Here is an 11,445-nt window from a genome sequence, read left to right as displayed (position 1 = left end):
ATTCACAATCTCCACCCATGATCTAGTGACCCCAGGAGAGCCCCGCCGGCCTGGGGTCCAACGAGTTCGGGTTAAAAGCTTAGTTCAGGGCTCTGCACACAATAAGCTCTCAATAAATACGAATGAATGAGTGCTTAGTCCAGGAGACGGGAGACCCATTCCAAAAGAGCGATGCAGATTTTTACTTAAAAATGGACGATAAGTCAATCGGACGACGGATGACCCTAGAAGACGCCCCTGAAACCCTGCCTCCTTATCCTCCGTGAGGGGAGCTCCTCAGACCCCTCTTCAGGGGTCCCCATTCCAGCCAATCACCGGGGTGAGGTCTGGGAAACGCCGAGTGGGGAGGAGGGGCTCCTCCTTCGAAACGGACGATAAATCAATGAGACGACGGCCAATATTAACATCTGTCTTCCCCTCTAGACCGTAAGCTCCCCCATGGGATGGGGGCTTTGTTCAACCTGATGATCTTCTATGTTCCCCAGCGTTTAGTACGGTGCCTGACACATAGGCTCTGCACATAGTAAGTGCTCAATAAATACTGTTGAATGAATGAATAGTAAATGCTTAACAAATACCATTAAAAAAATTGCTAGCTTGTTGTGGGCAGGGAATGTGCCTGTTTATTGTTCTGTTGTCCTCCCCCAAGCGCTTAGTACAGTGCTCTACACAGTAAGCGCTCAATAAATACAATCGACTGACTGACTGACTGATTAGAAGACCCCCTCAAACCCTGCCTCCTTACCCTCCACGAGAGGGGCGCTTGCTGGTCACAGCTCCCACTCCCCACAGACCCCTCCCCGGGATCCCGATTCGAGCCCATCACTGGGGAGATCAGGGGGATGCCGGGTGGGGAGGAGCCCTTGAAGCCCACCCCTCCGTCCCCGCGGGAGAGAGAAGAATCGCGTCCGTTGCCCGGCAGGGCCAACCGAGGCCTCCCGGAGGCGGGGTCCCGGTTCAGGGGGCCGAGGCCGGGGTCAGGGGGCGGCCCGAAAGAGCAGGAGGCTGCGGTCCCAGGGGGTGGTCCCGAAGCAACTGTGGAGCTCCATGCCCAGCTCCCCGGTCAGGATCTGGGCCACGTTCTGGGCCATGTCGCCGCGGATGCCCAGCGAGCGGAAGTGGTCGAAGTCCCGGCGGCCCAGGCGGCGGAGGCGGCGGGCGGCGGCGCGATAGCAGCGCCAGGGCTGCGGCTCCACCAGCAGGAAGCGGCAGAGGGATGCCAGCAGGGCCAGCAGCGCCCGGAGGCCCGCGTCCCCGTGGTGCAGGTGGACCCACATGGTCAGCGACATGCAGAAGCCCAGGTCGAAGGCCGGGCGGCCGTGGCGGGCCAGGAAGGAGGCCAGCACCGGCTCGCGGGCCGTGGGGTCCATGATGTCCAGCGGCACGAAGGACAGGGCCCCCGGGAAGGGGCAGGCCCGCCGGGCCCGCTCCACCAGCCCCGCGTCGATGTCGCAGCACAGGAGGTGCAGGTCGGGGGCGGGGCCCAGGCCGGTGCCCGCTGCCGGCGGGGCCGTCAGGTGACGGTACAGGGCGATGCTCAGCTCCTAAGGCACAACGGGAGGGAAGCTTGTTGTGGACAGGGAATGGGTCTGTTCATTGCAGTACTGGACTCACGTGAGCGCTTAGAACAGTGCTCTGTACTCTCCCAAGCATTTACTGAAGTGCTCTGCACAAACTAAGCGCTCAATAAATACCATTACATGAATGCGCACAATAAGACTCCCTTCCGAGTCACCTCGACTTGCTCCCTTTGCTCTTCGCCCCCTTCCAGCCCCGCAGCGCTTATATCTGTCATTTCATTTATATCATGTTGTCTTGTTTTTGTCCATCTGTCTCCCCCGATTAGACTGCGAGCCCATCACTGGGCAGGGATTGTCTGTATCTGTTGCCGAATTGTCCATTCCTAGCGCTTAGTACAGTGCTCTGCGCATAGTAAGCGCTCGATAAATACTATTGAATGAATGAATGGATGTCTGTCTCCCCCAACTCTAGACTCTAAGTTTGTTGTGGGCAGGGAAGTGTCTGCTTAATGTTGCATTGTCCTCTCCCTCGCGCTTAGTACAGAGCTCTGTGCACAGAAAGTGCTCAATCAATACGATCGAATGAAATACAATTGAATGGGGGGGGGGTCTCCCTGGGGAGAACCATCCAAGCGCTTAGAACAGTGCTCCGCACACAGTAAGCGCTTAATAAATACGATCGAATAAACTGCCCGATGATGCTAAATCTAAACCCGTCATTGGGCAGGGATTGTCTCGATCTGTTGCCGAATTGTATATCCCAAGAGCTCAGCACAGTGCTCTGCCCATAGTAAGCGCTCAATAACATAGCTCAGTGGAAAGGGCTCGGGCTTGGGAGCCAGAGGTCATGGGTTCGAATCCCAGCTCTGCCACTTCTCAGCTGTGTGACTGTGGGCAAGTCACTTCACTTCTCTGGGCCTCAGTTACCTCATCTGGAAAATGGGGATTGACTGTGAGCCTCATGTGGGACAACCTGATGACCCTGTATCTCACCCGGCGCTTGGAACGGTGCTTTGCACAAAGTAAGAGCTTAACAAATACCAACATTATTATTATTAAATGAATTAATAAATTTTGCCACTCCCAGCAGCCTCCGCGCTCAGGCAACGGGCAAAGCGCGGGCTTCGGGTGCCGCCTAGTGGACAAAAGCCGTCATGACCTGTTCCTAAATTTTTGGAGCCCCGAGGGAATAATAATAATTAAAGTATTTCTTAAGCGCTTATTATTCATTCAATCGTATTTATTGAGCGTTTACTGCGTCCAGAGCACTGGGCTACGTGCTTGTGCCAAGCACTGTTCTAAACGCTGGGGTAGATAGAAGGTAGTCAGGTTGTCCCCCCGTGGGGCTCCCGATCTCGCTCCCCATTTTCCAGATGAGGTAACCGAGGCCCAGAAAAGTGAATAATAATAATAATAATGTTGGTATTTGTTAAACGCTTACTATGTGCCGAGCACCAGGTTGTCCCACGTGAGGCTCACAGTCTTAACCCCCATTTTACAGATGAGGTAACTGAGGCACCGAGAAGTGTGAAGCGACTTGCCCAAGGCCACGCAGCATACAAGTGGTGGAGCCGGGATTAGAATTCATGATTCATGATGTGGACCCAGTCCTATCTCACATGGGGCTCACAATCTAAGGGGGGGCCCCTGAAGGCACGGGCCCAACCCGGGAACCCAGCGAACCAGGGAACGAAGGCAGTTTATTCATCTGTTGGTTGATTTCTGGTATTTAATAACGTACTTATCGAAAAGAGGCACAGTCTAGTGGAAAGAGCATGGGCCCGGAAGGCCGGGGACCTGGGTTCTAATTCCAGACACAAGACTTGCCTGGTGTGTGACTTTGGTCAAGCCACTTTTTTTCTCTTGGCCTCAATTTCCTCATCTATAAAATCGGGATTCCATACCTATTCTCTCCTCGTTAGGCACTGTGTGAAACCTGATAATCTTATCTACCACAGTGTTTAGCACATAGTAGGCACTTAAATACCACAATAACGATATTACTATTACTGTGTAGTATATGTTGGAAAAACTACGAGATAATCAGATAGCCACGGTCCCTGTCTCACACAGGATTCATAGTCTAAGAGGGAGAGCAAGTGAACAGATGAGGAAATTGAGTCATAGAAAGATTAGGTGATTTGCCTAAAGCCACAAAGCAGACCAGCAGACTGGAATACTAATAACATTGGTGGCATTTGTTAAGCACTTACTATGTGCCAAGCACTGTTCTAAGCGCTGGGGTAGATACAAGGTAATCAGGTTGTCCCACGTGGGGCTCACAGTCTTAATCTCCATTTCCCAGATGAGGTCACTGAGGCACAAGAGAAGTTAAGTGACTTGCCCAAAGTCACACAGTTTATAAGTGGCGGAGCCGGCATTAGAACCCATGACCTCTGACTCCCAAGCCCGGGCTCTTTCCACTAAGCCACGCCGCTTCTCTATTAGGTCTCCTCTTTCCACTAGGCCATACTGTCTTCCCAATCAATCAGTGGTATTGATGATGATGATTCCGAGCGCTTAGTGAATACGGAGGAGCTTTCGGAGCGCTTGGGAGAAAACTAAAGAAGACACAGGATCCTATCAACCATCTACATTTATTAAGCAACTGAGTGCAGAGCACTGCGCTGCACACTTTGAAGAGTACAAGCTCCTTGCCCTCAAAGAGTCTAATAAACCAGTCAATTAATCAGTCAGACAATGAAACTTCTGCACAGAGAATAATAATTCTGGTAGTGGTTACTGGTACGGCACTCATGAATATATGTCACTTTAATTTATTTATATTGATGTCTGCTTATTTGTATTGATGTCTGTCGTCCCCGCCCCCCCAGACTATGAGCCCGTTGTGGACAGCGATTGTCACTCTTTATTGTTGTACTGTACTCTCCCACGCGCTTCCTATGTGTCAAGCACTGCTCTAAGCGTTGTGGTAGATACCAGTTAATTGGACACGTCCTTGTCCCACATGGGGCTCACACTTTTATACCCATTTACAATGAGTCCCAGAGAAGTGACTTGCCAAAGATCACATAGCAGACAAGTATGAAGCAGCACGACGTAGTGGAGAGACCCCGGGTCTGGGAGTCGGAAGGTCATGGGTTCTAATTCCAGCTCTGCCCCTCATCTGCTGTGTGAGCTGGGGCAAGTCACCCCACTTCTCTGGGCCTCAGTTCCCTCATCTGCAAATGGGGATTGAGACTGCGAACCCCACGTGGGACAGGGACTGTGTTCAACCCGATTTGCTTGTGTCCATCCCAGCCCCAGCACTTAGTACAGTGCCTGGCACATAGTAAGTGCTTAACAAACACCATAATTACAATAATTATCATCATTTACCCCAGGTCCGTGCTCTTTCCCCTAGACCCCGCTGTGGGACAACCTGATTACCCTGTATCAATCAACCCCAGCGCTTAGAACAGTGCTCGGCACATTGTAAGCGCTTAACAGATACCAACATTATTATTATTTCTACAAGGTAATCAGGTTGTTCCACGTGGGGCTCACAGTCTTCATCCCCATTTTACAGAGGAGGGAACTGAGGACCAGGGCAGCTTTTCATTCATTCATTCAATTGTATTTACTGAGCGCTTACTACGTGCAGCGCTTGGAATGTACAATTCGGCAACATTTACATATATTATTTATTATTCTGGTCTAACTGGTCATGGTTTCGAATCCCGGATCTGCCACTTGTCAGCTGGGTGACTGTGGGCAAGTGACTTCACTTCTCTGTGCCTCAGTGACCTCATCTGTAAAATGAGGCTTAAGACTGTGAGCCCCACGTGGGACAACCTGATGACCCCGTGTCTCCCCCAGCGCTTAGAATAGTGCTCGGCACACAGTAAGCGCTTAACAAATACCAACATTATTATTATTATTCATTCAATAGTATTTATTGAGCGCTTACTATGTGCCGAGCACTGTACTAAGCGGTTGGAATGAACAAGTCGGCAACAGATAGAGACAGTCCCTGCCGTTTGACGGGCTTACGGTCTAATCGGGGGAGACTTTATTATTATTATGAACGGAGACCATCCCTGCCCAACAAGGGGCTCGCAGTCTAAACGCGGGAGACAAAAGAGAACAAACGAAAATAGGCAGCCTTTTCATCAGGTGCGTTCTTAAAGAGTAGAAACCAAGGAACGACGGACGGGGAAGGTGCCCCCACTCACCCCGGAGTTGCAGCCCACGTCCAGGCCCAGCAGCGGCCTCGGTACGGAACCTTGGGCGGGGAAGAGGCTCTGCAGCAGCCCGACGGGAAGGAGCCCGATCCGCGGCTCCGGAGGGTGGAAGCGGCTGTAGTGAGGGAAGTTCCCGTAAGGGGCGGCCCCGCTGGGCTCCCAAGACCCGGGCCCGGCCTCCTCTTTCTCCTCCTCCTCCGCCGGCATCGCCGCCACGTGGTGCCCCATGGGCGCCGCCATCTTGGCCCCGCCGGTCCGTCCCTCTTCGCCGTCCCCGGAAGCCGCAGCACCAGAGTTCCGGGGGGAAAAGCAGGTGCGCGTGCGCACACTGAAACTCATTTCTCCCGTGTTGATCGAGCGCTCCCTATAATACTATTGGTATTTGTTAAGCGCTTACTAGGTGCAGAGCACTGTTCTAAGCGCTGGGGGAGATACAGGGTCATCAGGTCGTCCCGCGTGAGGCTCACAGTTAATCCCCATTTTCCAGATGAGGTCACTGAGGCCCAGAGAAGTGAAGTGACTTGCCCACAGGCACACAGATGAGGTCACTGAGGCCCAGAGAAGTGAAGTGACTTGCCCACAGTCACACAGCTGACAAGTGGCAGAGCCGGGAGTCGAACCCATGACCTCTGACTTCCAAGCCCAGGCTCTTTCCACAGAGCCACCCTGCTTCCCTAAGTGGGGGGTCATTCATTCAATCGTATTTCCCCAACGCTTTACTGGGCGCAGGGCGCTCTACTAAAAAATAAATAAATGGTGGTATTTGTTAATACCGAATTTGTCGACTTGTTATTATTCATCCATTCAATCGTAGTTATAATAATAATGTTGGTATTTGTTAAGCGCTTACTATGTGCCCAGCTCTGTTCTAAGCGCTGGGTATACAGGGTAATGAGGTTGTCCCACATGAGGTTCACAGTCCTAATCCCCATTTTACAGATGAGGTCACTGAGGCTCGGAGAAGTGAAGTGACTTGCCCACAGTCACACAGCTGACAAGTGGCAAAGCCGGAATTTGAACCCATGACCTCTGACTCCCAAGTCCGGGCTCTTTCCACTGAGCCATGCTGCTTCTCTATGTGCAGGGCACTATACTAAGCGCTGGGGAGGATGCAAGGTGATCAGGTTGTCCCAGGTGGGGCTGTAAAAATGCCCATTTTACAGATGAGGGAACTGAGGCACAGAGAAGGGAAGTGACTTGCCCAAAGTCACACAGCTGACAAGGGGCAGAGCCAGGATTTGAACCCATGATCCCTGATTCCCCAGCCCAGGGTCTTTCCACTTTACAGTATATATTAAGTGCTTGCTCTGTGCTGAACACTTTGTGAAGCGCTGAGAAAGAATATACCATGGGAATAAGACCCACAGGGGGCTCAAAAATCTATGTGATCTGCATGAATCAATGAATTCAGTAAATGTCCCTGAGTGATTAAAATTATTGGTCCTTTCCTTTCCCCTCCTGAAAGTGTACCCAGCTTCAGCCCCTCTCCTCTCCAGCTCCCCTCAAGAATAGTAATAGTAATAATAATAATAATAATGATATTTATTAAGCGCTTACTGTGTGTCAGGCACTGTACTAAGCACTGGGGTGGATACAACCTAATCGTTTTGGACACGATCCCTGTCCCACCTGGGGCTCACAGTCTCCTTCCCCATTTTACAGATGAGGTAACTGAGGCCCAGAAAAGTGAAATGACTTGCCCAAGGTCACACAGCAGACAGGTGGTAGAGTCGGAATTAGAACTCACGACCTTCTGACTTCCAGGCCCGTGCTCTAGTCACAACACCATGGTAGTAATCCTCACCCACCGAGTAAGTCGGGGTGATGCAGAAGGGAGAGGGAGAAGCAGTGTGGCTCAGTGGAAAGAGCACGGGCTTGGGAGTCCGAGGTCATGGGTTCGAATCCTGGCTCCGCCACTTGTCAGGGGTGTGACTTTGGGCAAGTCACTTAACTTCTCTGGGCCTCAGTTACCTCATCTGTAAAATGCGGATTAAGACTGTGAGCCCCGTGTGGTACAACCTGATCACTTTGTAGCCCCCCAGCACTTAGAACAGTGCTTTCACATAGTAAGCACTTAACAAGTACCATCATTATTATTATTATTATTAATAAGAGGAGAGGAGGGCTTAGTCAGGGAAGGCTCCTTGGAGGAGATGGGCCTTCAATAAGGTTTTGAAGTGTGGGAGAGCAATTTTCTGTCTGATATGAGGAGGGAGGGCATTCCAGGCCAGAGGTAGGATGAGGGCCAGAGGTCGGCGGCGAGTTAGACGAGATCGAGGTACATCGAGAGGGTTAGTATTAGAGGAACAAAGTGTGCGGGCTTTGTTTTAATAGGAGAGTAGCCATGTGAGATAGGAGGGGGCAAGGTGATTGAGTGTTTTAAAGCCGATGGTGTTTAAATCCACTGCTGTCTTTCCCCTAACCTCAAGAATTCACTTCTCATAGGTGCCAACCTCAGAGGGGAAAATCCCTGAAGCCATACCCCCGGATGCTTCAACCCCGAAAGATCTGTCATCCCTTATAACAATAATAATAACAGCATTTGTTAAGTGCTTACTCTGTACCAGGCACTGTCCTAAGTGTTGGGGTAGATAGAGGTCAATCAGGTCAGACACTGTCCCTGTCCCATTTGGGGCTAAGTAGGAGGGTGAACAGATATTTAATCTCCATTTTCGAGATAAGGAAACTGAGGCAGAGAAATATTAATTGGCTAGCCCAAGGTCACACAGCAGGCAATTGGATTAACCCGGAATAAAACCCGGGTCCTCTGACTCCCAGGCCCATGCTATTTCCACTAGACCTCACGGCTCTATTATTAAGAGGCTGAATCCGTGCAAAGAGAACCCAGGTAAACATAGTCCCTGTAGACCGTAAACTCTGTGTGGAGGGGATTTACTACACACTGGGAGAGCTACAAACTAATCTGGAGTTAGAAGGATCTAATAGAGAAGCGGCGTGGCTTAGTGGAAAGAGCTCGGGCTTGGGAGTCAGAAGTCGTGGGTTCTAATCCCAGCTCCGCCACTTGTCAGCTGTGTGACTTTGGACACGTCATTTAACTTCTCTGTGCCTCAGTGACCTCATCTGTAAAATGGAGATGAAGACTGTGGGCCCCCACGTGGAACAACCTGATTACCTTGTATCTACCCCAGTGCTTAGAACAGTGTATGGCACATAGTAAGAGCCTAACAAATACCATTATTATTAATAATAATTCCTGCTCAGCCATTTACCTGCTATGTGACCTTGGACAAGTCCCTTAACTTCTCTGGGCCTCAGTTACCTCATCTGTAAAACGGAGATTAAGGCTGGGAGCACCATGTGGGACATGGACTGTGTCTAACCTGATTAGCTTGTATCTACCCCAGTGCTTAGTACAGTGCCTGGCACGTAGTAAGCGCTCAACAAATACTACTAAAAAAAAAAGTTTTTCCTGGGGGGGCTCTAATGCAGTGCAGCCCTCTTGCCCCGAACAATGACACTACCTGCTTTATAAAGTCAAAAAAAAAAATACTCCTCCAGACCAAACTGGGTCCTTCCCCGGTATCTCGCTCTCGGTTGAAATGCACACAATCAACATCAAATTAATGTCTTGGCACATATTGACTTTTTAGAGCCTTAAAATACAGCCACAAGCAAGATCCCTGAATAAATAAAGAAATAAACCGCAGGCTTCCAGCGTGTGGAGAGAGCCATCTTTTGTGCTTAAAGACGACACGGCGGTGGAAGGGGTGAAGGGGGAGCGTTATCATGAGGGAAGACAGGGGTGGCTGGGGAGAGGAATGTGTTTGCCTTTTGCATGCCCGGTCACAGGTTCGAATGTAACCCACGTTGAAGCAGTGGGGAGACAGGACTGGGATCCGGAGGACCTGGGTTCAAACCCTGGCACCGGCAGGCTGGGTGATCTCTGTGCCAGTCCCTTAGTAATTGTGGTATCCGTTAAGCGCTTACTCTGTGTCATGCACTGTACTAAACGCTGGGGTAGACACCAGATCATCAGGTCCCCTCCAGTGCTCACAGTCTAAGTAGGAGGGAGATTAGGTATTGAATCCCCATTTTGCAGATGAGGGAACTGCAACATGGCCCAGTGGTTAGAGCATGGGCCAGGGAGTCAGGACATGGGTTCTAATCCCAACTCCACTATGTGTCTTCTATGTGACTTTGGGCAAGTCACTTCACTTCTCTGGGCCTCAGTTCCCTCATCTGGAAAATGGGGATTGAGACTGGAAGCCCCATGTCATACAGGGACTGTGTCCAACCCAATTTCTTGAATCCACTCCGGCACTTAATACAGTGTCTGGCGCTTAACAAATACTAAGATTGTTTTCATTATTATTAACTGAGGCTCAGAGGAGTAAAGTGACCTACCCAAGGTCACACAGCAGGCAAGTGGCAGAGCCGGGATTAGAACACCAGGTCCTCCGACTCCCAGGCCCGGGCTCTTTCCACTGGGCTACGCTGCTTCCATCCCTGAGTCTCAGTTTCTCTTACTTTCTCTGGGCCTTGGTTTCCACATCTGAAAGGGGTTAAGAATACCTCCAGTCCAAAGATGTTGGAGGACAAAATGTGCCAAGTCATGGAATCAAAATATATTTTCAAAACCTCAGCTCTGATTCCTGTTGTTGACATACTTACCTGTTGACTCTTGAGGGCTGCCTGAAGCCCCCTTTACCCAGGGAAGGAAGGGGAGGGGCTTCCTGGCTGTGTGGGGAAATGTATCATTCGTCCAGTCATATTTATTGAGCGCTTCCTGTGTGCAAAGCACTGTACTAAGTGCTTATCAGAAAGCAGAGACCTTTGTACAGTTGTCTACAGTCCTCTCCAACCTCTATTCCCTCTTCCCCAAGGCCTCTGCCTTGTCCCTCTCCCCCCAACTCCCTTGTCCATCCCCCCCCCCCAGCTTCCCTCCCCACCCCAGAGAACTAATTATAACCAACCAGGTATCCCCATCTCGCTCTACCATGGAAAGAAGCCGTGTGGCCTAATGGAAAGAGCCTGGGCCTGGGAGTCAGAGGACCTGGGGTCTAATCCCAGCTCTGCCACTTGTCTGGTGTGTGACCTTGGGCAAGTCCCTTAATTTCTCTGTGCCTCAGTTACCCCCATCTGTAAAATGGAGATTAGGACCGTGAGCCCTATTTGGGACAAGGACAGTGTCTAACCTGATTATTTTCTATCTACCTCGGGACTTCGTATAGCGCCTGGCACCTAAGCAAGCACTTAACAAATACCATAAAAACCCTCTACTCCTCTCTAGACTGTTAGCTTGCGAGCAGGGAATGTGTCTATTATATTGTACTCTGGCAAGTGCTTAGTACGGTACTCTGCGGGGTCTTCCCAGACTAAGCCCCCTTAACCTCAGCTCCTCCAGGCTTCCACCTCAACTTTCTCCCTTTGCTCTTCCTCCCCCCCACCCCTCCTCGCCCCACTGTACTTATGTATATGTGTATATATCTCTAATTCTATTTATTTACATTGATACCTGTTTACTTGTTTTGACTCTGGCTCCCTGCTCCAGGACTGTAAGCCCGTTGTGGGCAGAGACTGTTTCTCTTTCCTGCTGAATTGTACTTTCCAAGCAGTTAGGACAGTGCTCTGCCCCCAGTGAGTGCTCAATAAGTGCGATTGAATGAACGAATGAATGATTGATCTACTCCTGGTTGTGAATTCTAATTCATCCACACCTACAGGAGGATAAACTACCCCCATGCATTCCTTCAATCGTATCTACTGAGCGCTTCCTTTGT

The 11,445-nt window shown here is 50.5% G+C and overlaps 1 protein-coding gene across 1 annotated transcript; it reads right to left on the bottom strand.

Annotated features, from left to right (window-relative positions):
• Nucleotides 1–644: 644 nt before the first annotated feature.
• Nucleotides 645–5,946, bottom strand: BCDIN3D (BCDIN3 domain containing RNA methyltransferase). Its single transcript, XM_001516522.4, has 2 exons — nt 5,696–5,946; nt 645–1,544 (listed from the first exon to the last, which is right to left on the bottom strand). The coding sequence occupies exons 1-2, from the start codon at nt 5,942–5,944 to the stop codon at nt 978–980; spliced, it is 816 nt and encodes a 271-aa protein (XP_001516572.3). The 5' UTR covers nt 5,945–5,946; the 3' UTR covers nt 645–977.
• Between the last annotated feature and the right edge of the window lie 5,499 nt (nt 5,947–11,445).

The sequence above is a fragment of the Ornithorhynchus anatinus genome, chromosome 10, assembly GCF_004115215.2.
Source record: "Ornithorhynchus anatinus isolate Pmale09 chromosome 10, mOrnAna1.pri.v4, whole genome shotgun sequence".
Taxonomy (NCBI): domain Eukaryota; kingdom Metazoa; phylum Chordata; class Mammalia; order Monotremata; family Ornithorhynchidae; genus Ornithorhynchus; species Ornithorhynchus anatinus.
Note: the sequence above shows the minus strand (reverse complement) of the source record. Positions and strands in the feature narration are given on the sequence as shown.